Genomic DNA, 25,732 nt, shown 5'->3' on the forward strand with positions numbered 1-25,732 from the left:
TTAAAAATATTGTTAAAATATATTATAGTTGTAAAAATTGTGTTGATAAAAACCGTAACAAAAATAAACCGCATTTATATTTGTTATAATTTTATTCTGGATAGTATTTATTATTAGAGATAGTAAAATTAACAAAATAAAGTTAATTAAATTTTAAAAAGAAAAATATATAAAAAAGTATAACTAAAAAGTTATAAAATATAAAAGATGAAATAGTAAATAATTTTTATAAAAAATTATAATTAAAACATCTACTTTATTAATGATATGGATGATCATATTAAAAGATAAAATCATAAAATATGTATTATTTTATAGATGTTACATAAGTTCACATAGATGATATATTCCTATAAGGCTTAATTGTATTTTTTTTTTCTCTACATCGTGGTAAATAGTGGTCAGTAGTGAATTTGGTTAGTGATTTAAAAAAAAATATTCTATGTTTTGTTAAAATGTATATAATTTCATCATGTTAAATTAGCATAAACGTTGTTAATTGGTGATGATGTGGTACACACTCTTATGCACACACATAGACTTCACGTGTAATCAAGATTGTATTTCAACACTATTATTTTTCCTCCATCTATTGTTTCTCATCAAAGTTACATCTTTAGCCTCATTCAAATAAAACACATTTTACAAAACCTAAATCATATTATCTCTCCTCTCGTCAAACTCACATAATTGCCATGGCCATCACCACATTTTCCTTCATGTGTCTCCCCCTCTCCCTAGTTGCATCTTAAGATACAATGACCTCTCTTGCAAAGCACAACAAAATTGGAATTTCATTTTGGGTATTATTGAACATTACGGGTATTGCAAAACATTAGAAATATGATTTTGGGATATTGTAGAACATTGAGAATTTGATTTTGTGTATTGTAAAACATCGGGCCTTTGATTTCTGAGGGCATTGTAGAACATTTAGAATTTGATTTTTAGGATCTTGCAGAACTTTGAGAATTTGATTTCGAGTATTGTGTAATATTGGACATTTGATTTGGGGGTATTGTAAAACATTGGAAATTTGATTTTAAGGGTATTGTAAAACATTGAGATTTTGATTTTGGGTATTATAGAACACGGTAAACCTGCACCAATAGCAACACTTCTCTCGAATTTTTCACAATCTCCACCACCAAGTCATCGTCATCGAGATCCTCCTCACCTTTGTCGTCAGTCACCCAATTGCACTGGAGCATGTTGGTTAGACGACCGAACTGCTCTGACTTTGGATTTCGAAGTTGGTTGCGATGCGAATGTTAGTTTAAGGTTACGTTTGTGTAAAGATTCCAATTTGAAGGCTTTGGAAAAAAAATATGACTTCAAATTTGACTTATATTACGCGTGGAGTCTACCTGTTAATAAATGTATCACTCTGTCATTTGGGCCTTGTAGTCTAGGATGGTAGTGTAGGGTTGTAAATAGTTAAAGGGGTCTTACTAGGGCTTAAACGGAGTTCATCCAAGCCCAATAGAAACGATAGACGAGTCATGGAGAAAAACCAGGGTTCATCTTTTACATTAGGCACATATTTAAATGTGTAAAGCATAAGTAGACAAGGGACAATTGATCCATCTTGTGGGACACCTTTCTAGGGAGCACATGTGATGAAGACCTGAGAGATAAAGCATTACCTGACCAAGCCCAACCTTTCAGAACGATGACCTGGAGCATGACATAAGATCCAGGGTTAGGTCAGGACCATCCACTAGCTAGTGCCTCAGAGCCTATCATTCCTTATATAATCACTAGGAGCAAAGCCCATGTGATGGGAGTTGAGCATCAACTAGTTTCTTTATTTGTAATTTCAATAGATTAGGTTCAAATAAACTAGAGTAGGGTGTGCTTAGTAATTTGAGTATGGTGTGCTTGGTAATTTGAGAAGGGTGTGCTTAGTAATTTGAGTAGAGTGTGTTTGGTAATTTAAGCTTGTGCCAAGCCCACCTTTCATGACAAGTGTTTATAGGTTTCTTTAACCTACCTTCTAGAAGACTTCTCACAAATGACACCCCTACCCCTCTATCTTGTTCTCCAATACACTCTCATATAAATATAGTGTCTTGTCTCATGTATTTCACACATTGAATTTGGATAGTAAATAAACTTTGTAAAAGTGTTTTTGTGAGACTTGAGAGTTCTCATAGTGGGTCTTATCTTGAGTGTGTGAGCACTTCAAGTGGCGACTCTTTCACCACTCATCTTGGAGTGTCTCCTTTCTCCAAGTGGCGTGAAAACTCTTCTTCTTCCACAAGCTTTCTTCATCCCTTCCTCTTTTTATCTTTCTTTTTGTGCCATCCATTTTATTCATATTTATGATATCATGCTTGTCTTTTAATTTTGGTTATCACTTGTCTTTCTTCATCTTATGTTCCTTCCATTTCCACAATTTACTCTCATCATCATCATCACCATATTGTGTTTTTCTCTTTGCCCTCTGAAAGTGAACTTTCACACTTACTTAACCATATCGTTAAGTTTGGTCCAGTGGATCTTCTTTAGGTTCTCACCTTAAATTGTTAATCTAAAAAATCATAAACAAAAGAGGAACCTCTAAAATGTGTCAATCTAAAATTAGCTCACATCATGTGGTATTCAGAGTATGATTATCTTGTGCTTAATTGCTTTTAAGTTGATTTATGCCTTTAACTTTCAACACATTTCAATTATTACTTTTATCTTCAAGCAATTTCAATTTTGTCTTTAAATTATTGTCATTTACAATTCCGCATTTTTATTCATTAAGCACTTTATATTCTGCTTTTGAATTTTTTGGTGTCAATTTTTTTTCTTACATTTTTTTTCTTGAATCTTATGTTCTTAGTGTTCTACGAGTCTTAAATCCATTCTACTTATTTTGATTTTAATTGTGAAGAGTTAAAGCAAATTAGAAGTTGTTTGAGTAGTATTTGATTTAATTTCAAACATAGAATGCAAGTGTTCATATGAATTAAATCCCAACCCAATCTCTTGTTTGAAAATTGAAAAGTGAATTAAAAATATAAATGGAAAAATGATATGAAAATTTTGAATCCATAAGAACAAAGACAAAAACAAATTTAGTGCATTCACATTTCAAATTCCTAAAGAGGATTCTAAGTATATGACAAAATATTTTCATACTTGTGGAATTTAATCCTTCTTACTTTCACAATTTCTAAGGACATTAAACCTTCATAATTAAAGTTTAAGTAAGTGTCTCTGAGTCCTTTTAAGTGTTTTTCTTGTTTGTCTTTTTTAAGTTTTGTGATTATCTTACTTCCGTTTTGGTTTTGCTTTCTTTCTTTTAACTTTTCTTGTTTGTCTTCAAATATTTCTTAAGTTTTGTCGGGGGTTCTTTAGTGAGCTAGTGATAAGAGCTTTGACCTCTTTCACTTGAAGTGTTGCTACCAAGTGTAGACCTTTTTTTTTAGTGTAAATCTTTCTTGAGTGAATTGAAAATTTTCCCTCCTTTACTAAATAGCCGAGTGATACAAGTGGGTGAGGGGATTAAATTGTTATTTTGACTAATTGTTTACTTTCTTTTGTACACAATCATGGGTCATTTGTCTTCGGGAGAGTCTTCAAACCCACATTCTCCTCAAAGAGCACATCTTATGGGGGAGCTTGTAGATGCTAAGAGAAGTTTGGCCCATAAAGAAAAGGAAATGAGGCAACTAGTAGAAAGGATGCAAAGATTAGAAGAGACTCAAGAGAGACAAGTTAGAGAAAGGAGATAGGAGCCTATAAGAGTTACTAGAAATGACATGCACTATGGAAGCCAAAAAGAAGAACAAGATTGGAGAGTGCACAATTTTGAAGAAAGGTGCCATCAACACCAACCACCAAAAATTTATTTTCCTTTTTTTAAATTACCTAGTTTAGTGAGGAAAGTGACCATAAATTTTATTTAGGACGGAAAGCTAAAGTAGATCAAATCTTTAATGTGTATGAGGCCGAAGATGACTAAAAAGTCTTCAAACCCACATTCTCCTCAAAGCACATCTTATGGGGGAGCTTGTAGATGCTAAGAGAAGCTTGGCCCATAAAGAAAAGGAAATGAGGCAACTAGTAGAAAGGATGCAAAGATTAGAAGAGACTCAAGAGAGACAAGTTAGAGAAAGGAGATGGGAGCCTATAAGAGTTACTAGAAATGACATGCACTATGGAAGCAAAAAAAAAGAACAAGATTGGAGAGTGCACAACTTTGAAGAAAGGTGCCATCAACACCAACCACCAAAAATTTATTTTCCTTTTTTTAAATTACCTAGTTTAGTGAGGAAAGTGACCATAAATTTTATTTAGGACGGAAAGCTAAAGTAGATCAAATCTTTAATGTGTATGAGGCCGAAGATGACTAAAAAGTCTTCAAACCCACATTCTCCTCAAATAGCATATCTTATGGCGGAGCTTGTAGATGCTAAGAGAAGTTTGGCCCATAAAGAAAAGGAAATGAGGTAACTAGTAGAAAGGATGCAAAGATTAGAAGAGACTCAAGAGAGACAAGTTAGAGAAAGGAGATGGGAGCCTATAAGAGTTACTATAAATGACATGCACTATGGAAGCCAAAAAGAAGAACAAGATTGGAGAGTGCACAATTTTGAAGAAAGGTGCCATCAACACCAACCACCAAAAATTTATTTTCCTTTTTTTAAATTACCTAGTTTAGTGAGGAAAGTGACCATAAATTTTATTTAGGACGAAAAGCTAAAGTAGATCAAATCTTTAATGTGTATGAGGCCGAAGATGACTAAAAAGTTAAGTTAGCTTCCCTAGAGTTTTTAGACTATACCATACAGTAGTGACATCAATTTGTAATAGACATTGGTTTAAAGAAGATGCCAATCATGGTCTCTTGGTATGATTTAAAGGAATGCATGCGCGCACGGTTTATTCCTCCTCATTATAGGAAGGAACTCTTGTTGAAGCTCTAATGACTTCATCAAGGACCAGGATGGTAGATGAATAATTTAAGGACTTAGAAACCACTTTGATTAAAATTAATATGCATGATAGTGAAGAGTCAAAGATAACTAGGTTTGTGAGTGATTTAAGGAGAGAAATTCAAGATATTGTAGAGTTGTATGAGTACTCTTCTTTAGAGAAATTGGTTCACCTAGCCATCAAGGTGAAACCACAACTGTTCAAGAAAACAAATTTCAAAAATACTCTTAATGATGCTTCTACAAATCTTCATGGAAGGATAAAAAAAATTTCTACAAAAACTTTTCCTTCCAAATTTTCAAAAGAAACCGTTTTTCACCACAGAGTTTCTAAAGACAAATCTTCCACCTCTACCCCTAAGTCACCCACCAAAACCTCAAGTACGAAATGTTTTAAATAGGTTTTGGGCACATAGCTGTCAATTGTACAACCAAAAGAACAATGATGGTAAAGGGGGGAGTTGTAGTGAGTGAACATAGTTCCCAATCCTTAAGATCTAGCTCCCCTACCTATTCAAGAAGCCAAAGTGAGGAAGATTATAAGTTACCTCATGAAGGTGATTTGTTAGTAGTAAGACACATGCTTTGACAAACTCAAAAACCTTTTGATGGAAGTTAAAGGGAAAATATTTTTCACACAAGATGCCTTATCAATAACAAATTATGTTCATTGATTGCAGATGGGGGTAGTTGCACAAATGTGGCAAGTACAAAAGTGGTGGATAAACTTGGATTAACCACCATCTCTCATACCAAGCCCTACAAATTACAATGGCTTAGTGAAAAATGAGAAATAATTGTCAATAAACAAGTCCTCATAGTTTTTCCATTGAAAAATATAGAGATGATGTTTTGTGTGGTGTTGTGTTAATGGAAACAACTCACATTCTATTAGGAAGGTCGTGACAATTTGATAGAATTTTTTACATGATGGCCTTATTAATAAAATATTTTTTACCTTCCAAGGGCATAATGTCAGATTAAAATCTCTCTTTCCAAAAGAGGTGAATAAAGACCAAGTTAAAATGAAAGAGAAGAGAGAAAATGAAAAAAAAAGTGTTAAGAAAAACCTTCTCATCTCCTCCAAATAGGTAAAAAGGTGTTGCAAATTCGTGGACGAATTCTCTCCCACCCAGAGAGCATGATGAAGATCTGAGAGATAAGACATCCCCTGACCAAGCCTAACCTTCCAGAATGATGACTCGAAGCATGACACAGGATCCAGGGTTAGGTCAGGATCATCCACTAGCTAGTGCCTCAAAGCCTATCATTCCTCAAAGAATCACCAGGAGCAGAGCCCATGCAATGGGAGCTGAGCATCAACTAGTTTCTTTATTTGTAATTTCAGTAGATTAGGTTCAAATAAACTAGAGTAGGGTGTGCTTAGTAATTTGAGTAGGATGTGCTTAGTAATTTGAATAGGATGTGCTTAGTAATATGGGTTTGTGTCAAACCCACCTTTCATGACAAGTGCTTCTAGGTTTAGGGTTTCTTTGACCTACCTTCTAAAAGGCTTCTCACAAATGACACCCTTACCCATCTATCTTGTTCTCTAAGACACTATCTCCTATAAATATAGTGTCTTGCCTCATGTATTTCACACATTGAATTTGGATAGTAAAGAAAAATTGTAGGAGTGTTTTTGTCAGACTTGAGAGTTCTCATAGTAGGTCCTATCTTAAGTGTGTGAGCACTTCAAGTAGCGCCTCTTTCACCACACATCTTGGAGTACCTCCTTTCTCCAAGTGGCATGAAAACCCTTTTTCTTCCATAAGTTTTCTTCATCCCTTCCCCTTTTTATCTTTCTTTTTAAGCCATCCATTCCATTCCTATTTATGATATCATGTTTGTCTTTTAATTTTGGTTATCACCTGTCTTTCTTCATCTTATGTTCCTTCCATTTTCTTAATTTACTTTCATCATCATAATCACCATATTGTGTTTTTCTCTTTGTTTTCTAAAAGTGAACCTTCACACTTACAACCAATTGGTTAAGTTCGTGTCCAGTGGTTATATTCTTTGGATTCTCACATTAAATTATTAATCTAAAAATTCATAAACAAAAATGAAACCTCTAAAATGTGCCAATTTAAAATCAACTCACTTCAACATGAGAAACTCATTTTGAATTTCCCTCCCTTCTAACTCTCCAAATTCGACCACACTCTTTTATAAATAAGAACCTAAACTTTTGTGTTTTCAATTTGGAATGGGTATTGATGTGTTGTCAAATTCGTGTCTTGACTTGTACTTGAGTTTACCCTAGGAGAGTCTCCTTCTCAAAGCTTCTCACAATGCTCGCTCATTGTGCATTAGACTTTCTTAACTTCTCAATTTGAAGCTATCAATATGCAGTTATAGGCTTTCACAAATTTACTTTAGTTTTCTTCATGGATCATCCATTAGTAGGGACTTAACATTGAATCAAATTGAGGAGGTGTGTTGATTGTCATGACAATTATTAAAAGGAATACTCGTTGAAGGTGAATATTGAGAAAATGTTGATATTAAAGGAGTTTTCAATGAGTTATTTTGCTATGATTTTTTGATTTTGTTTTTCAAGGCTCTTCTTCATTAGTTTTTTAGTTTATCAAAAAGAAATTTTTTTAAGTACAATTATATTAAGGTTAACTTGATTTTTTTTAATCAATCTCTTTATTTATAATACTTGCACAAAAGACAGGTATGGTGAATGATTTTCTAGTTTTCAACTTGAACCACCTATAAGAATATTACCAAAAACTGAACTGCTTAATCCTCCTTATAATGGATTTTCTACATGTAATAGATACTCAATTTTCAATTTCAATGTTTGAGTACGGGTGAAAGAGAAGAGTGGACCAACTTGCTAACTTCTCTGTGCACCACAAAATTTGACGGGTAGGTTTATATTTTTAACTTGCTTTTACTCGTGAACTTATTATTTTCAAATTCAAAATTAAAATAAGAAAACAATTTAAAAAATTAACCTTTTGTAAAGTATTATTTGAAAAATGAAAATATTCAACAATGTTAAAACGGTAAACATTAGCACTTATAAATTAAATTATATTTATTAATTATAATGAAATAATTTAAGATGCAATTATAATAATTTTTTTAATTTATCTAATTGGAGACGTTAACTAACCCATTAAAGATTTTGAAAATATTTAATTAAACAGTTAAGTGTGTTTAAAACAAACCTAATTAAATTTTAATTTTTTTTATAAATTTTGAATATTTTTAATTAAGTTTTTATTCACATTCTATCGAGTAACTAAAGTTTTATTACTTTTCAATTAAGTATTTTTTTTTATTTTGAATTAGCACACCATGTTACTTTTCATCACTATTTACATGAAAAATAAAAATAAAATAATTAAATTTTAAGTTTATCACAAAATTAAATATTTTAAATTAAATTTCTATTGATTTTTTTAAAGTATATATATATATATATATATATATATATATATTCAATTAAATTATCAATTTGAATGACGTAACCATTTAATTTTGCTATTTTAAGTAAAATATCACTAACTTGAATAATAAGAAAATAAAGTACTAAAATCCCAATTATTTTCATGAAATGACATTTTTTCGTATATCTAATTTATTTTATATTAATTCTTCATACTTAGCATACTCATAAAATAATCGATTCGATATAAATAAAAATAATGACGTACAATAATTTATAAACATATAATAATTTTTCTTAAACGGTACTAGTGGCCAATGTTTCATGATAGCATATTAAAAATATGATTAGTGAAATATTTTATCAAATTAAAGTTATTTGCAAATTTCTATTGGCAATTTGCCATGGCTTCCCACCAACTTTTTTAATGTATAAAATAACCAAATTTTATTGTTCCCGTAGTCAACTTTTTTCATAAAGCGTTTTATTTAGTCTGAAAAAAAAAGCTATCCTCGATTGTTATTATTTATTTAAAATTAAAGTATCAATTTTTTAAAATTCATATAAGCGTCTAATAAATTGATTAGAAGCGAAAATTGTTGGCACTGATTAGAATTTTGACAAATAATTCACAAAATAAATTATATAAGAGAATATGTTTGTAATTAAAATATATTTAATTAATAACTACTAGTAATAAAAAAAATGAAAACTAGATTTGGGCCATATAATTTGAAAGCACCATTCTAGAAGCTATAGCCATTGTTTGGCGCGGGAATGACTGAAACAGAGAGAACACTGCTAATGGCTATGGCTGATTCCACTCCGACTGCAACTCCTTCAAACGACACCGAATCATGCCTTTTCCATCCTACGGTTACTCATGCTCCCTTCGTTCTCACTCCTTCTTTCAATTTCTCCCTTCTCCAATTTTCAATTCTAATGCTGTTTTCTCGTTTCCCAAGGTCACCTTATACGATTGGTGGTTGATTAAAGCCAAAAACGACTTCAAAGGAAAGCGTTTAGCCGTCGCAGGCGTCTCATCGAGAAAGTAAGTATAAGATTCTTCCCTCTCTTCGGGTTAGGGTTTTCGCGCGAGTGCTCTCGGGTAACGTCCATGTCGCATTTCAATTGCTTCGAGCCTGTTCGTGTTGGATGAAATTGTGTGATTAGTGTAACGATTTGATTTTCTGATTCAGGGATGTGGCAATGCGCGTGTTTGTTTCTGCTCCCATTATCAAAAGATACGACGAGTTTTCTCTCGAGACTGTGGATGGGAAATGCGTTATAATTAGTGGCTTAATCAACGAGCAGCGCACTATTGAAAACGGTTTCGGCCCCGAGGTTTGTAGCATTTCGTGGTTGGATAAACTTCTCTGTAAAAGCTTGTGGATAAGAGGATAAGAAGGTAAAATGAATTGAACCTATCTTAATGGCTAAAATCGACTTATGCATTTTAGGTTTTGTAGAAGTTAAACGAGAGAGGTTCAGTGCTTTTTTAAGTGTGTAAGTTGACTTTAGCCTATTCGAGAAGTTCAATTTTTTTTTTGGTTTGGTGTTTTCACTTTTCCCTTTCTATTTGATAAGCCTTGCTTTAAATTTTTGGTGTATCATATGATGTGCATCGTGTTCATGTAAGTATTCATGTTTTCGATTGAATATAGTTAGATGTTGTTTATGGTGATAATTGGCCCTTGTTTTATGATGCGTAATGTCCCAAATTGACTTTCTTTTTTGTTTTTTTCTTCATTGCCAGGTTTTCAACCAATTTATATTTGGCTTCCCTCCAGACTGGGAAAGCTATGCTCTAGATTTCTCCCGAGAAGAATCAACCATTGACACTAATTTGAGTAGTGGTGGTGGGAAAAAACGTAGTGCCAGGTTGCATGATATTAAAGTATGCCACCTGAAGAAGCAGGCTGCTTCTGGAGGTATTTCGAAGCAACCAGATAACGAGGAGAACTCTACTTCAGTGGCCTTTGAGAATTGTGATGTAGAGGGATTGGGAAGTCCCGCAACACCCGTTCAGTCACAATCGAGTAGTGAATATTCAGTCGAAAAGATAGTTAAAAAATCTGCATCCAGAGTTTCTAGAACGTTGTCACCAATGACTGAAGGCTGTTATAAGAAAAAAGTTGGCAGGCCTAAGGGATCATGGAATCAATCTGCTTCTGCTGTGAAAAGTTCGCGATTAAAAGATCAAAGTAATTTGACCGAGGGAAGCCAACCGAAAATATCCACGGTTACGCCTGAGTCATCGAATTTCAGAACATCAGATAATGAGGTGCCACAATTTCAGAACATCGAATTGTCACCAGATAACGAGGATAACTCTACTTCAGTGGCCCTTGAGAATTGTGATGTAGAGGGATTGGGAAGTCCCGCAATACCCGTTCAGTCACAATCGAGGAGTGAATATTCAGTCGAAAAGATAGTTAAAAAATCTGCATCCAGAGTTTCTAGAACGTTGTCACCAATGACTGAAGGCTGTTTTAAGAAAAAAGTGGCCAGGCCTAAGGGATCACGGAATCAATCTGCTTCTGCTGTGAAAAAATCGCGATTAAAAGATCAAAGTAACATGACCGAGGGAAGCCAACCGAAAATATCCACTGTTACGCCCGAGTCATCGAATTTCAGAACATCCAGATCTGGTAAATTTTTCATTACTCTCTTCATAAACTACTTTTTAGGCTTATAGGTGATAGATGCGCTTTATGTTATTTTCATGCACTCTCTCACCCAATGCTATCGTTAACCCTTTTTATGTAATTTGAAACATCATTTACTCCAGACTATAATCTTTTTGCGTGGGTTATGTTGCAGGCAGGATGCTTCTACCTCCCTTAGAATTTTGGCGCAATCAAATACCAATATATGATGCGGTATGTGATTTCTTTGTGTAATGGTGCAACTTTTTATTGGTTGCCATCGGTAGACATGCTGCACACCAAATCGTATCTCTTGTACACACTAAACATGTCTCCAAATAATATCTTTTAACGGTTTCTTTTTTGTATATTATAATTCAGGATCATGAGCTTAAAGAAATTAAGGATGGTGCATCTCTGATAGCACCTTGTAGGGTTTATTCACCATCATTGAGCAGGTACATATTTTCTTGTTAACATTATACTAATTAAATTAAATTAAGTTAAATTTTGATTTGCGTAGTTTTTAGTAATAGGATAAAATATGTTTCTCAATTTTAAAAATTTTCATTTTTAGTTCAATAGTGAAAGATTGACTGGTCTTTATATAATAGGTTTATTTCTGTTTGAGTTTTAACTAGTTCTATTAAGAACTTAGAGTATTTTTAATGGTGGATCTTTAACAAAGATCTTAAACATAAAACCTATCATTTACAATATTTTGTATTAAGGGGAGAAATAAAATGTCCATTGTGGTGAATGACTTCTATAAAAACTCTCAAGATCTTCAAAATGATCATAAAATAATATTTTAAATTCTCTCCTCCTATTTTTTTTTATTGTAGAACCTAGAAAATGTTACTTAAATTTTTTTAAAATGAAATCTATTACTAGAGAAAAATTAACCTCTCCTCCTATGCATTAGCCGAATTACATTGATTCAATTAGTTGTCAAACAAGCTTTTAAACGGAATGTGTTATTAAAACCTTGTTTGGAAAAACCCTCCTTAGGGACAAAAACCGAGTTAAGAAGAAGAATATATCATTCTTTTACAACAATTTGAATTAACTATAGTATATCTTCAAGTTATATTATACCTTGTTGAGTGATCATAAAATCAAGGAATTTTCCTCCGCTTATTGTTGTTGCATGCCGATTGTGGTGTGTTGGAGAATGTCTTCGTTTTTGTGGAAAAGATTTTCCATGTGTGTTTTGAAGTTATTGACAAATAACGAGTCCATCTCAAGATTGGATGAAGTCGTGATGTGTCAATCTCTAGTAAAAACCATAAAAACCATGGTTTGGGAAAATTTTTACTCAGGCCCCACGGTCGGTGTCAAATGTTCTTATCAGAGATGAGTTGGAATCATCTGAGGTTGATGATCGTGCTATTGGACAAGTTGACTTCTCTGTTGATAGGTTGCCAAACTTTATTTGATGAAGACCGAGGGTGATCCACCCATCTGAGGGCTAAGAGAAAAAGGGTTTGTCTTTGGAACCAATTTTCCATTCCCACATACAGTACTAATGTTCCAACTTAAAGTTCGTTGAGATAGCATCCTTAGAGTCAATCACTACATCCGAGGTGTTGTCCACTTTGGAGCTTGGAGCCCCTCACAATTTTGTCCTTAAAAATGTCTTAGAGGGTTAAAGGAGGAAGGGGTATTTAAATTGTCTTTGACTTCGACTCCTAAACAATGCAAGACTATTAGACGAATTAGAAGTAATTCACCCGAGGGGGAAATTCGACTTTCACGTTAGAATCATTATTTCACTTTATTTTTTTTTCTCAATGTTACAAGGTTTCCTCCCACTAGTATTTACCCAATCCATGTAGTTGGTAATCCCTCTTTTATTTCTAAGTTATCCCAACTTATAAATCATCACATTACCCTTGCACATGGGTCAAAAGTTAAAACTAGTGGTATAGATCAAGCCACTCCAATTGAGCCTTGCACTTGTAATGGTTGGAATAGCCAAATAGAAAGAAACATAACCTAATGAAGCCATTTTAGAGAGGAAGAACAATGACCAAACCTGAGAATAGAGAAGAGAAACCCTAAGAGAGCATGTGACCCAACACTAAAGGTACGTTGAAACAATAAAAGGTAAAAGATGGTGGCATATGTGACAATTGAATGGCAATGCATGGAGGACACAACCACAAACAAAATGTGTGTGAATTGGTGTGTGATGGCACATGGTCGATTGGTTGGTTGCATGACCACTGGGGTTGGGTCGTGCTTGTCTAGGCACACCTAACCTTGACTTTTTTAACTGAATGATGTTGGATGATGGTGGTGACTGCAACAACATCGATGACAACGACAAACAAGATGAATAGAAGACAACACGATTGTACTTTCTCTGATACTAACTTGAACAAACAAGATGAATAGAAGACAATGTATTCAACCTACACTGTTGGGCATTTTATTGATGTATCTACAGAGGATACAAAGAATAGGCAAGGTACTTTACTTAAAACATTGACCTTAAAGTTGGGTACACAAAGGAAAATAATAATTAAAGTAACATTACATTTCAGTTGTGCTAATTGAGGAGTTTATAACAATTTAGCTCCATCCACACATACTTGAGTTGGTTAGCATATTTTGTAACAAACTTGTTCCTATTCTTTGTTGCTAAAGATTTTGCCTTTACACGTATGGTTAAGCCTCCTTGGCCTCTGAGTACGTTTGCTCAACAACATCCTAATTCTCCTTAGCTGTAAGAAACTTGTTCCCATTCTTTGTTGCTAAATATTTTGCCTTTACATGTACGCTTAAGCAGTTTCCTTGGCCTTTGAGTAGGTATGCTCAACAACATCCCAATTCTCCTTAGTTGAGTTAAAAAACATGCAATTGTGACTAATCTTTGGGATCATTAAATTCCATAGCATTGATATTGTAATTGAGTTTTGTCTTATGCATCAAATATATGATTCTCCTTTATGGCCCAACTCTGGTAAGGTGACTTAGTCTTCCTTTGAGAGGGTATAACACAATTGAGACCCATTTAGGTAATTATTCACATAAAAAAAGAAGTTATATGCAGAATGAATGTTCTGCAATTTTTCAGGTTGTTGAGCTTGGGTATCTCTTGTTTTGACTGAGTCTACTATCTCATATGGTAGGACTACACCTGTAAACCAAAGATTTTGCAAAGATTACAACAATGAAAGTTGTTGTTATTGGTTAAAAGTAGGGATGACAATGGACATGTGCTTGTTTGATTATCTCATCCCGTCTTCATCCTCAAAGTAAATATCCTTATCTCCATACTCAACAAGAAAGATTTGTTTGTCTTATCCTCATCCTTATTGAGAAATGGATATGCCCGTACCCGCCCCCTTGCTATTTTAAATATTAATTAAATAATTTTTTCGTAAAAATAAAAATTACTATAAATGAAATATGATATTATTGAGTGTTCAATGTCCAAAGATACGTTTTCTTTTCTCCAATGACAAATATCAAGAAAAAATTATACTTGTATAAATATTAAATGAATATCAAATAATTACAGAAAAGAGTAGAATGGTCAAATGTATGATTTAGAAATAAGTTACGAAACTAAAGACTAAAGAACAACTAATATAATTTATTTTAGGTTACCTAATAAATTAAATATGTTTTATTAATTTAAAACATGGACGGGTATGGGACAAGAGTGGAATGAATATGTTCAAACTTATCCACGTCTCCATATCCAATTTAAAAGAATCGGATATTATCCATATTCATACTCGTACTTAGTTAATGTGTGGATTCTTCGTTAAAATCAGAAGAGTTCGGACCAGTGTTGTCAAGATTGTGAGTTAACTCGCGGATCTTGCGAGTTTACGATCTTTTTAGGCAAAATCCTGTCGGATCGGAGATAGGATCGGACCGTCTCTGGATCGGAGCGATCCAAGGGATGAATCGGACGATCCATGGGCCCTCGCGATCCATGACGTGACTCAAAAAGAAAACCCTAAATTCAATAAAACCCTAATTTGAAATCCAACCCTAATTTTTCATAACCTGTGCCGTCGCTTGTGCTTGTCGCCGCCACTCCTTGTTGTTGTCGCCTTCGCGCACCACCGCGAACGCTGCGTTGCGCCATTGTCGCCTTCGCGCTGTCTCCGCTCTGCCACGGCCTTCCGCTCCGCCACTGCCTTTCGCTCATTTTAGAGGACGAAGATGATTATCCTATGATATGATTAATGTGAATGATTTTTTTTGATAGTTTATCTGTATTAAACATTATCTTGAATCTACTTTTAATTATGTTATGTATTTGGATCATTTAGTTATGTTATATATTTGGACCATTTTATGAATTATGAATCTATGTTAAATTATGTTATGTATTTGAACCATTTCATGAATTATGAATCTATTTTTAATTATTTTATGTATAGTAACTCGAATAGTAACTCTTCTGAGTTGAGTTACGATTCCCAAGTTACGAGTTTTTTTTCCTCTCCAATCCGCCTCCAAGTTACGAGTTTGTCAACATTGGTTCGGACAATACTCGTGGGAATAAATTCATTTACCTTTCCTTGCTGCACAAGCTGCAAAGAGGGACAATAAAACAAAGAAATGAAGGTTGCTGTTTAATGGATGCAATACGGTTTGCAATGAGAGCCTCCTATGTTGACAGTTCTGCTGTCAAATTTAGGATTGAACTTAATGGTTTCATTCAGTTAGGTAGAATATAGACAGAAGTTCCAGCATTAATTTAGGAAACAAAACATCTTATTCTTAGCTAAAATCCCTTAGTTAATTCTCCCGGACTGTTTTTTTTCTGACCAGAAAAATCTATTTGATATCTGTGATGTGGAAGTATATCATTACATGCCCCAGATCTTTCAGGCTCCTGGATCCAAATGTAAGCCCACAGGCACATCTGCGCAGTTAGATACTCTGCCAGATTTTGAACCATCAGCAACAATGCTTCATATTTTTATTAGTGTGACATCATTTACCGATAAAACTCATCTGATTTTAAACTGGGGCCAGAAATAAATATTCCAGATAAATCTTAGTGTATTTTTTTGGGTATTCATGTTTCCCTGAATAAATAAATTGTAACTTGCAATTAGGCCGACTTATCTCCCTTCATAATATGTTAACATGATTATATTTTACCTATATAAAATATTAAACACTTTGTGCTGTCTCGTGGTATTAGAGATCCCACTTGTACTCTATTTTAGCCATATCACTCGTTGATATGCCCATCCTTGAAGTCTCAATTCAAGTGACGGTAGGTTAGAAGTGACGGTAGTTAAGAGGATTTTCTGATACTTCTCACGGCTTCCTGCATGAAGCGTGACAAATGCAAGTGGCTCAGATTTTAATGCCATATCAGATTACATTTGCATTCTGCATATATATATATTATATTATATTTTCGCCATATCATTGAAGTTGTCATTTGAACAACCCACAGGCCGCAACATTGGCCGAATAAGGGTGATTGATTGCAATTAAGGTGAGTAGGGTGAGTTCTGGATTGAATGTTTGAGAATAGAAAAATGATATTTGTCAATTTATGGAGTTGTATATAATTTTTTATGTGATGAGTTTAAAAATAAATATATATGAAAAAAAGGTAAGTTTGGAATTAAATGATATAAAAAAATATTAAAATAATGATATTAAGAAATGTATTGTATAAAAAATGTGAATTGTCAATGGATATTATCCTTAACAATAACAATTCATTTGCTGTTTTTTGACTTGAAATAGTTGTGTTGTTAAATAGGTTTAACACTCCAAAACGTGCAGCGGGACGTGGGAAAGGGAGTTAAAGCCATGATTCGTGGTATGGATCTTTTGTGTGAATGGTGCCTCATCTTTGGTTGTTTTTTTATGAATAATTTGGTGGTAGTTTTACTAGTTAGATCGATGTTCAGTGGTTTATAATACCATGATTAGGTTGAATACCTTGTGGATATTCTTACACTCGTTAAGATCGCCTCTCAACTTTCATGACTTCTGTTGACCGCACCAAAATGACTAGACATTACTTCTTGACATTGATTCCGACAGCCCAAGTCCCGGTGTGGACGGAGAAGTGGCGTATTGGTAGAAGACAGTAGAAGATGATTATGTCTTGTTCCTTTGAGAATTCTAACAAGCATGTGCTCAAACTTGTCATCATCGAGAATGTCACTTGCGAAGAAAGTGACAACATTAGGAAGCTCAAAGCTTTCCACCAGGAACACGCAGGAGACTGTGGGAACGAAGAGAGTAAAATGGTTGTGTTTGCTGGAAATTATATATTTTTGGAACTTTCCCTTCCAGATTGTCTAATCTAAAAAAAATCTTAATTGTTCAATCCATAATATTTTTGCGTTACGCATGTTTCAGAAAATTTGTTTTTAAAGATGGGAGGTCGGTAATAAAACTTGCTTTCTGTTACGGAAAACATGTCAGTATGTTTCAGAAAACTTGTTTTTGAAAAGTTTGTTTTAAATTTTTTTCATTATATATATAGATAACTTGAAAATCAGAATTGAAATATACAAAGGGTAAAATAGTCATTTTAAAAATAGTAAAAGCCATTAGTAAAAGAAAATACAACAATACAAGATTTTCAATACAATTTTATTATTTTTTATGTTGATATACAATATCTAATGTAGTATATATCAGATTAATAATAATCATTATAAATTGATAATAGTTAATATTATCATTCTTTTAAATGATATTAATATGATGTTTATCAATACCAAAGTTAGTAAAGGAAATATAATCTTAATGTAAAATAAAATAATCTAAAGAAAAAATGATAATGTAAAAACGAAAGTAAGAGGAGAAAGGAAGTTCATAAAACACATAGTAAGACAAGAAATTTTATTCATTGTCATTATGCTTTGGGGGTGTTAGAGAGTATCTGTGTTAGAAATGTGTAGTAGTATTGCCTTCTAATGTGCCTATTAGATCTTATTTATAGAGTTACAATGATTTTTTTGAAATTAAAATAACTTCCACATCGCCCTAATTTTGCTATAATCACTGTAATTGTTTCATTTATAAATTATAACTCACCCATCAACTTTTTTGTATCATAACCATTTCACGAGAAGATCCATCTAGATAACTTATTCAAAAGTTTTGAGATTGATCTCATCTATCAAGATAATTTCTTTTGTTCAAAGTCTCAAGAAGTAGAATTTTGTTGAATCATAAGTAGAATAATAACCTATCTTCAATTTTATAATATAACTCTTCTAAATAAAGTGTCTCGATATTGACATTTTCATCAATTTTATAATAAACTTTCTCATGTTTTGCACACCATTCCATTCTAATACCTTTTAAAATCAAAATTTCTCTATCATCCTAAATGTTAATCTTTTATCTCTCACGAAATTTCCATACTATAATAATTATCATCAAATATTTATCAACATCATTTATTAATGACTTCATCATAAATAAACTTTTATATATATATATATATATATATATATATATATATATCAACTATGTGATAACCTAGACCTATTTATAAAGGTAAAAACAATTATTATTAATGTCTCCATTAATTAGTAGGACATACATGTTTGCAATACTTGGTTTCCAAGAATATCATATTCTTGTTTTCAAACTATCATATGTTACAATCTAAATTATCAACTTTATCCAGAATTTGTTCCAAATAACAATATGTTACTCATAATAAAACGTAATATATAAAATTCAGGTACACATGCATGCATACATACATATATATATACATACATATATATATACATACATATATATATATATATTCACTTAACATTGATTACTTAGATTATATTTTCCATTACTAACTTAAATATAAAAAATATTTCTTACAAGGACATTCTCTTTCTTCCATAAAGACAATATAACTTGAATTCACATGCCAATATAACAAGAGACAAGTGTGCATCTCGATAAGTTCAAGACTAAATATCTATTCTTTTTTTATTTTGTTGTTTCATATACACAATCTAAATCTTTGACTTAAAAATGCTTTAATCAAGTACACATGCATGTTTTTATTAGAAGTACTCCGCATTACATATTAGAAGACACTTATTTAAAGTTACGGTTTTATATTTCTGAGTCTGTAATTCACATAATATCATGATTAAGTAAATTATTCTAGAAAGTTCCAAAAACATTTTTGGCTGGTTAATTTTTAATATTCTTGAATACTTTCTAAAGTCTAACCTAGAAAAAATATTAGAATTAAACAGATATTTTGTTCTTTAAATCGTCTCACAACTTAATTAATATTCATCTATCATAAACATTTATTTGGTATAACACAAACCTTGCACTTTTTTTTAATCCGACCCAGTAAAAACATGCACATGATGACCAATGTCCAAATTGAATCATTTAATAAAATTGGGCTCATATATAAATATATTAGGTCGTATATCTAACCAATATTTTAATAAAACAAGATGAGATGACAGATGTGATAGGGGAGGATAAAAGTTAGATGTAGTTTCTTAGGTATTTTTGTTATTATTCTTTCGTTAGCAATGCAGTTTTTCTTTGACAATGTGCATAATAAAGCTTTTTACATTAAATATCATTCTACATTAATGACGTAAACTTTATTTTTCATAAATAACACCACCAAATTCTATTAGGGTTGAGCATAATTGAGGAAGTTGTTATAAATAAACGTATGTTTAAAATCCGCTCAGTCACTAATCAATTTTAGTTTTATAATAATATATTTTTTATTATATTTATTTTGATAAAATCCTTAATTATAATTTTGGAATTATTATCTTAATAGACATTATAGTAATGAAAAAGTTTCTTATAATTTTAATCTAATTTGTTATGAAATATTATAAACAGGATAATATATATAATATCAAAGTTACCAACATATCAAATATCAAAGTTACATGCCAAATATTAAAGTTGATAATAAAAACTAATTTCAATATAAATAAAGATGCAGACTTCACGTTATTAAAAAAGTTTAATGTTTCAAGAATTTATAATATATATATATATATAATATTATTCTGTATTATTTATATATAATTCAATCTATAATATATCATCTATATAGATATTTTGACATTGTAATAAATTTAATTATCAGACCCACCATAACCTATTAAAAGACATACCCACTGAACCTTTTCATTCGAGCTTTAGGTTAATAGATAAAAAGAAATTGGTTTGATCTAGATAATTCTTTTAAAAGCAAATTATTTTTCTCATTAATAATTTGTTTTACCATTGAATAAATAAACAATACAGCCTCACTCTCAATGATAAATCTCCTCCACCAAATACTGTTTAGGTAAAAGGATTCAGGTTAAAGAGAATAACAGAAAACAAAAGAATACGTCAATTTAGAATTAAATATGGAGGAAATAAAATTATAAGCAGTCAAATTCAGAGGCTATAAATCATAAGATTTCTGAAATGTCCTTGTCACAATCATGTTTAATCACACTTCGCAGGTAATAGTGCTCTTTAAGAATTGACATTTAGGCGATTAGCCCTTTCTTTTGGATACTAAATCTCCAACTTAGTCTCCCAAAAAATTATATATGAAAAAAATTACGAAGGGGGAAGGGTATATGAAAGAAAGGCGAAAAGAGACGCTAAAAATATAATAATAACCTTCACAGTTGATTATCATGTGCGGCACCCCTGTTTGGCCTGTGCCTGCGATCAGTACGAAACTACAATCTTTTCTCACGGATGGAACAATCATAAAACTGGTAGAAGTCCAATTATAACCCTGGTCCAGAAGGATAACAAATTATAATTTGTTTCAAATTATATACTTGAAATATACATAAAATAAAAATAACAATAATAACACGATAAAACTGCTAATTATAATTTCAATGTAAGCATGCTCAACCTATCCCCTCCTCTCCACAATTCACATAAACAAGTAGCATTCGTTAGAAGTTAAGGAGATTGTAGAATCTGAGCAATTCAGAGAAATCTCAAGTACTAAAAAATGGTTCACATAGACTTTTGTGAGGGGTATTAAGAATCAGTTTGAGCAAAAGGTTAGGATTTAGTCAATATATTTCTAGGTAACTATAAGCCATTAAAATAAAAAAAAGGAAGTGAAAATTTCCCATGTGTCCATTGAGAGAGATATAATGAAGCCTAATGCACGGACCTTAGAGAAAGCCTCCCTCTGTCCAAGTGCCATCCGATTTTCCATTATGGCCAACACCTTTCTTGTTAGACGCATCTTGGTAAAAATGATCAAATCCATCATCTTTGGCATTATCCCAGCCAGCCCAATCATCATTATTATGAGGAGCTGCTGCTTTAGCTGGTTCTTGCTTTCTAGAATCTGTGTGTTCCCAATCATCCCAAGAGCTTGAGTTGTAGGTACTAGACTGTCCACCTGATGAATAGGGAGCTGTTCCTTTAGCTGGTACTTCCTTCCTGCTATCTCGGTGGTCCCAATCATCCAAAGAGCTTGAGCTATGAGTTTTATATTGCCCTGATGAAGATTGGTCTCTTCCAGGAGAAGAATTCAAGCCTTTGTTCTGTTGGTTAAAATCCTGATAATAACCATTTCTATCACTGTCATTTCGTTGCCAGTTATCAGTCTTCCAGTTCGGATCATCTCTAGTGTACTCCTCGATCTTCTGGGAGGCCATGGCCATAACTCCTTTCATTATGCCCCAAGTCCTCTGTCCTATCTCTGACGTCTTTTGAGTGACAACAGTGACAGTTTCATTGACCTTGTGATCATAACCACCTTCCTTGACCTGAAACAAAATACTCTAGTCTTATTCGGGCTAACAAAAAATGGGGAAAAAATTACATGCTACTATAAAAAGCACAACACATCGATATTTTATAGTTTACACATTTTCATAAGGGTAAAGAAACTATAAAATGAGCTGATATGGATGTCCACAATTCCTTGGCCTAACAGAAATGTCTAAAACTTCCAGAAATAGGAGTTCAAGAAATTCCTTAACACAGCTGTATGCATTTGCATTAGCGATTTCTAGTTTCTCGAACCAGCAATGGAATTAATTTGTCAGTCTACTATTTCCAACAACTTACACATCCACATATCATATAGCAAATCTGATAATAAAAAAACCAACATACACTTCAAACAGTAAATGGATCCACAACCAAGGTTACTACATGCCTATTTGGCTAAATATTGAGTAGAATATATGAAATTAACTTTGAGCTGAAAAAGAGACACGTGCATAAATTAACCTAAACCACATATTCTCGTTGGAACAATTTTTTTGTTTGAAAGTAGGAAAATTGATAGCTCACATCCTCGAGACCCCAGTTGTCAACAAGACACAGTCAGATATGCTAGCAGTTAACTGATGCACAAAACTTGCCAAGTGAAATTATGCGTCTGAGTACGTCATATGTAGCCTATTGCCAACAATTTCCGTATAAGGTGGTAAAATGATGTTTTGAGCAGTTACATCCCAGTAACTAGTACAAAAAAATGTTTAATGCCTTTTGACGAGTATTTCTAAAAGCATGCTGGGGGATCATTGTAAAAGACACTTATGTGACTGGAGCACAAAATTCACTGCCGATACTTGAATCATATTTATATGCCCCAAGGAAATAAAACTCTTTAACGGGGCGAGAGGGTCGAACAACATAATATCTTCTCAGAGACTAGACATGTGATGATGAACATGACAACATGAAGGGAGAATTTACTAATTTGCCACACACGTGCTTACATATCTATTTAAATAAAATTCATTTTGGAAATTGCTTTTGCGCTATCATCAGTGTGCCAGTTTTCATCTATCTTATATAAGACTATCAACTGCATTTGGCAATCTCAGCCGACCAAATATTATTTGCAATCCTCATAAACAAGGCAAAACCTATGTACCACAGACACTAACACGGATATGACACGGACACGGAGATACACAAAATTTCTAAAATATAGGTAAGGAGATACGGATCTATATATTATATAAATTGACAATAAAAAATTTATGTACACAAATATGTTTCCAATTTTTTTTTTAAGCTGAAAGATGTTTTTCATGACTGGTTCAAAATGATTTGTTCCTTATTTTTATAATCATAATAAAAATTTATATAATAAATTTGACCTTTTAAAAAATTAATGTATTTATCCTTTTTAAAATTGTGTTAGAACCGTAGTAGAATTGTCAGCAATCCAATAAATAATTTTTGAATTAGACACTTCACCGATGTGTTCAACAAGTGTCTCTGTCCAATATGTGTCCGACATGGACACGCTATTTAAGAAGAGTGTCCGAGTCTCATAGGGCAAAACTCAATGAAAGCACCAAAATAACATAAAAATAATTTTGTTATTCATACTGCTTATACATATAAACTTTTCAATTCACAAGAACAATACCAATTATATATACAAAGAAAAGAAAATAATTTCTTCGTTTATTTATTTGTACTGGTCAAGGGGATAAAGGGGGTGCCTTTCGTTTAAAATGCACTACGTTAACTTTGTAAGTACCACATTGAAAAAATGCATATGGTTGGATCATCTTCAACATACATACCAAAAAAAAACATGTTTGTTGGAAGGGTTTTAGAGTTTCTGAGGCCGTAATTGTGGCAGCATTTGCCACAATTCCTGCAATATCAAGGATTGCAAGGTAACAGCAAGCAAACTACAACCGCAATTTAAAAACTTTATTTCGTGAAAGAAAAACAAATTTTCATTAGCAACAATCATTCAGTGCAATGCAGAGATACGATGCAGAATACCTTAGAAGTGATCTCCTTCGTGCCAGCCTGAACAACATTAGCTGCAGACTGAGCAGCAGAGGCAGCAACCAAAGACAATTTCCCAATCCCCTGCAATCAGATACTACCTCGTTAAAAAACACGAACCAATTCTTCAAAACAAACAAAAACCGGAGCGTTCAATCAATTCAATTCAGTTCACCTGCGAAACGACAGATAAATAATCGTGTTGAACATCGTTCCTTCGCTGAGGCGGCGGACTGGACCCGAACCCTACGAACTTCCCTCCCTGAGACGGCGGAAGCCCCTCAGGCCGCGACTCGTTCTCCGCTATCTTCCTCGCGAAGAAGCTTTCCTTGTTCGCCGCCGACGCCTCCAGCTGCGACCGCGTGATGTCCTCCGTCGACCTCGACCTCGCCGGTGCGCCCGCGCCGTTCAAGCTACTGAAGTCCCCGGTTGACCTGCTCCGGAAGTCCGCTGAACTCCCCTCGTTGTCCCAATCGTCCCATCCTCCCCCGCTAGCTCTTCGCGTCTGCGTCAGCGGCGGTTTCCCCTTGCCTGCTGCGAGGTTTTCCTTCACTACCGGCGGATCTCGCCAGGGACGGCCGTCGGCAATGGCCTGGATCCGGTCGCGGTAGACGGCGGCGGCGTTGGTGTTGTATTTAGTGACGATGTCTGTCTCCTTGGGGATGGAGTACTGAGCGAGGAAGGCGTTGAGCTTATCGTTGCCGCCGGCTTCCATTTTCTTGATCTGGACTTCGGACCAGGAGTCCATGGTGACAGATCGGACGAAGGAGATGTGGACGCCCAAGCCACGGTGCTTGCCGGAGCACTCCAGACACATGAAGACGCCGTACGAGACGGATGCCCACTGCGGGTTCTTCTGGGAGCAGTCAACGCAGATCTTGTTCGCCGCCTGAGATTGGAGGTCCCGGAGCCGCCGCGACGCCGCCGCCATCGAAATTGGATCTGGAGAAGAGCAAAACCTAACGCCGAGAGGATTTAGGGTTAGAGAGAACGGATGAATAAAGTGAATCGCACCGGTAAAGTAAAGCGTGGTGTTGCTGATTTGACTCGGTGACTGGTAACAGCCCCAATAGATGTTTATCCTCCTAAACGGGATTAGGGAATCAAGGTTTACTTAATTTTAAATACTACTTTTTTATACAGCTAAAAATACTCTTATAGAATATAATTATTTTAATCTGCATATTCATATAGGGATTAAGAAGGCATTTGGTTAAATTCTCTTCTTCTAATTTATTTTTATTTTATTACTTATATTTCTCTTTGGGAGAGGATGTTAGGATTTACCTGCACAGTTTGCTATGAAAGCCTATAATCTATTTGAGTCTTTTTAGTATTCTTAATCACTTGTAACAAACCCCATTTTCCTTTTATCTTTTTTTTTTCGAAAATGTAAATATAAATTTAAAATACCCTGATATTGTATCGTTTTAACTAGGATTATTATTTTATAAAATAATTAACTATAATTTTAGCAAATTCTTAATTTTTAAGATCTCGTAAATTAATTTTTATAAATAAATGTATAATTTATTTGCTATTGTTTTTATAAGTCTTTACAAATTTTTATAATTTAATTCTTATAATTTTAAACAATTTAAAAGACTAAAATCATTTATCTTTTATATTTTAAATAATTCATAAGGAACTAATTCAGTTTATATATTTTAAACAATTTTAAAGATTTATTCTTACAGTCAAAACTATGATTTTAACAAATTTAAAATATTCACTCTCATAAATAAAATAATTTAGTTTATACAATTTTAACACTTTTAAATTTAATAAACAAATAAAACAATTTACTTTAATTTAAAGAAAATCAAAATCAATAATGAAAAACCAATTTAACTCAATAGGATTCTCAATGTTAAAACCTTAAAATTAACTATGAATTTAATATATGAATATTGCAATACCTCAATACTCACAATTAAATACTTGTAAATGGAGACACACCAATGTGTTTAGATAGAAATATTCAAAGCACAATG

General features: G+C 33.2%; 2 protein-coding genes across 6 annotated transcripts; one reads left to right on the forward strand and one right to left on the reverse strand.

Annotated features, from left to right (window-relative positions):
• Positions 1-9,051: 9,051 nt before the first annotated feature.
• On the forward strand, positions 9,052-17,352 carry LOC137829485 (kinetochore-associated protein KNL-2 homolog). Of its 5 annotated transcripts, none has more exons than XR_011084020.1 (8): positions 9,052-9,213; positions 9,303-9,388; positions 9,537-9,681; positions 10,094-10,988; positions 11,161-11,219; positions 11,367-11,443; positions 16,725-16,800; positions 16,914-16,970. XR_011084020.1 is itself a non-coding variant. In XM_068636289.1 (8 exons), the coding sequence occupies exons 1-7, from the start codon at positions 9,115-9,117 to the stop codon at positions 16,784-16,786; spliced, it is 1,407 nt and encodes a 468-aa protein (XP_068492390.1). In that variant the 5' UTR covers positions 9,052-9,114; the 3' UTR covers positions 16,787-16,800; positions 16,914-17,352. The 5 variants fall into 5 exon arrangements, 4 of the variants coding, with proteins under 4 accessions (XP_068492390.1, XP_068492391.1, XP_068492389.1 ...); XM_068636289.1 differs by having other exon boundaries at positions 16,741-16,800; positions 16,914-17,352; XM_068636290.1 differs by lacking the exon at positions 16,914-16,970 and adding an exon at positions 17,028-17,352 and having other exon boundaries at positions 16,741-16,800.
• A 3,019-nt stretch (positions 17,353-20,371) lies between these two features.
• LOC137829488 (ADP-ribosylation factor GTPase-activating protein AGD7-like) lies at positions 20,372-24,964 on the reverse strand. Its single transcript, XM_068636294.1, has 4 exons — positions 23,914-24,964; positions 23,733-23,822; positions 21,136-21,739; positions 20,372-20,739 (listed from the first exon to the last, which is right to left on the reverse strand). The coding sequence occupies exons 1-3, from the start codon at positions 24,667-24,669 to the stop codon at positions 21,137-21,139; spliced, it is 1,449 nt and encodes a 482-aa protein (XP_068492395.1). The 5' UTR covers positions 24,670-24,964; the 3' UTR covers positions 20,372-20,739; position 21,136.
• Between the last annotated feature and the right edge of the window lie 768 nt (positions 24,965-25,732).

The sequence above is a fragment of the Phaseolus vulgaris genome, chromosome 7 (assembly GCF_000499845.2).
Source record: "Phaseolus vulgaris cultivar G19833 chromosome 7, P. vulgaris v2.0, whole genome shotgun sequence".
Lineage (NCBI taxonomy): Eukaryota > Viridiplantae > Streptophyta > Magnoliopsida > Fabales > Fabaceae > Phaseolus > Phaseolus vulgaris.

Bases quoted from the DNA above. Each gene is read 5' to 3' on its own strand.
- LOC137829485 (XM_068636288.1), top strand. From the start codon at position 9,115: ATGACTGAAACAGAGAGAACACTGCTAATGGCTATGGCTGATTCCACT. The intron at 9,214-9,302 runs GTTACTCATGCT...TCGTTTCCCAAG, and splicing joins CATGCCTTTTCCATCCTACG to GTCACCTTATACGATTGGTG. The intron at 9,682-10,093 runs GTTTGTAGCATT...CTTCATTGCCAG, and splicing joins AAAACGGTTTCGGCCCCGAG to GTTTTCAACCAATTTATATT.
- LOC137829488 (XM_068636294.1), bottom strand. From the start codon at position 24,669: ATGGCGGCGGCGTCGCGGCGGCTCCGGGACCTCCAATCTCAGGCGGCG. The intron at 23,823-23,913 runs GTGAACTGAATT...ATCTGATTGCAG, and splicing joins ATTTATCTGTCGTTTCGCAG to GGGATTGGGAAATTGTCTTT. The intron at 21,740-23,732 runs GTATTCTGCATC...ATTTTGTTTCAG, and splicing joins CGAAGGAGATCACTTCTAAG to GTCAAGGAAGGTGGTTATGA.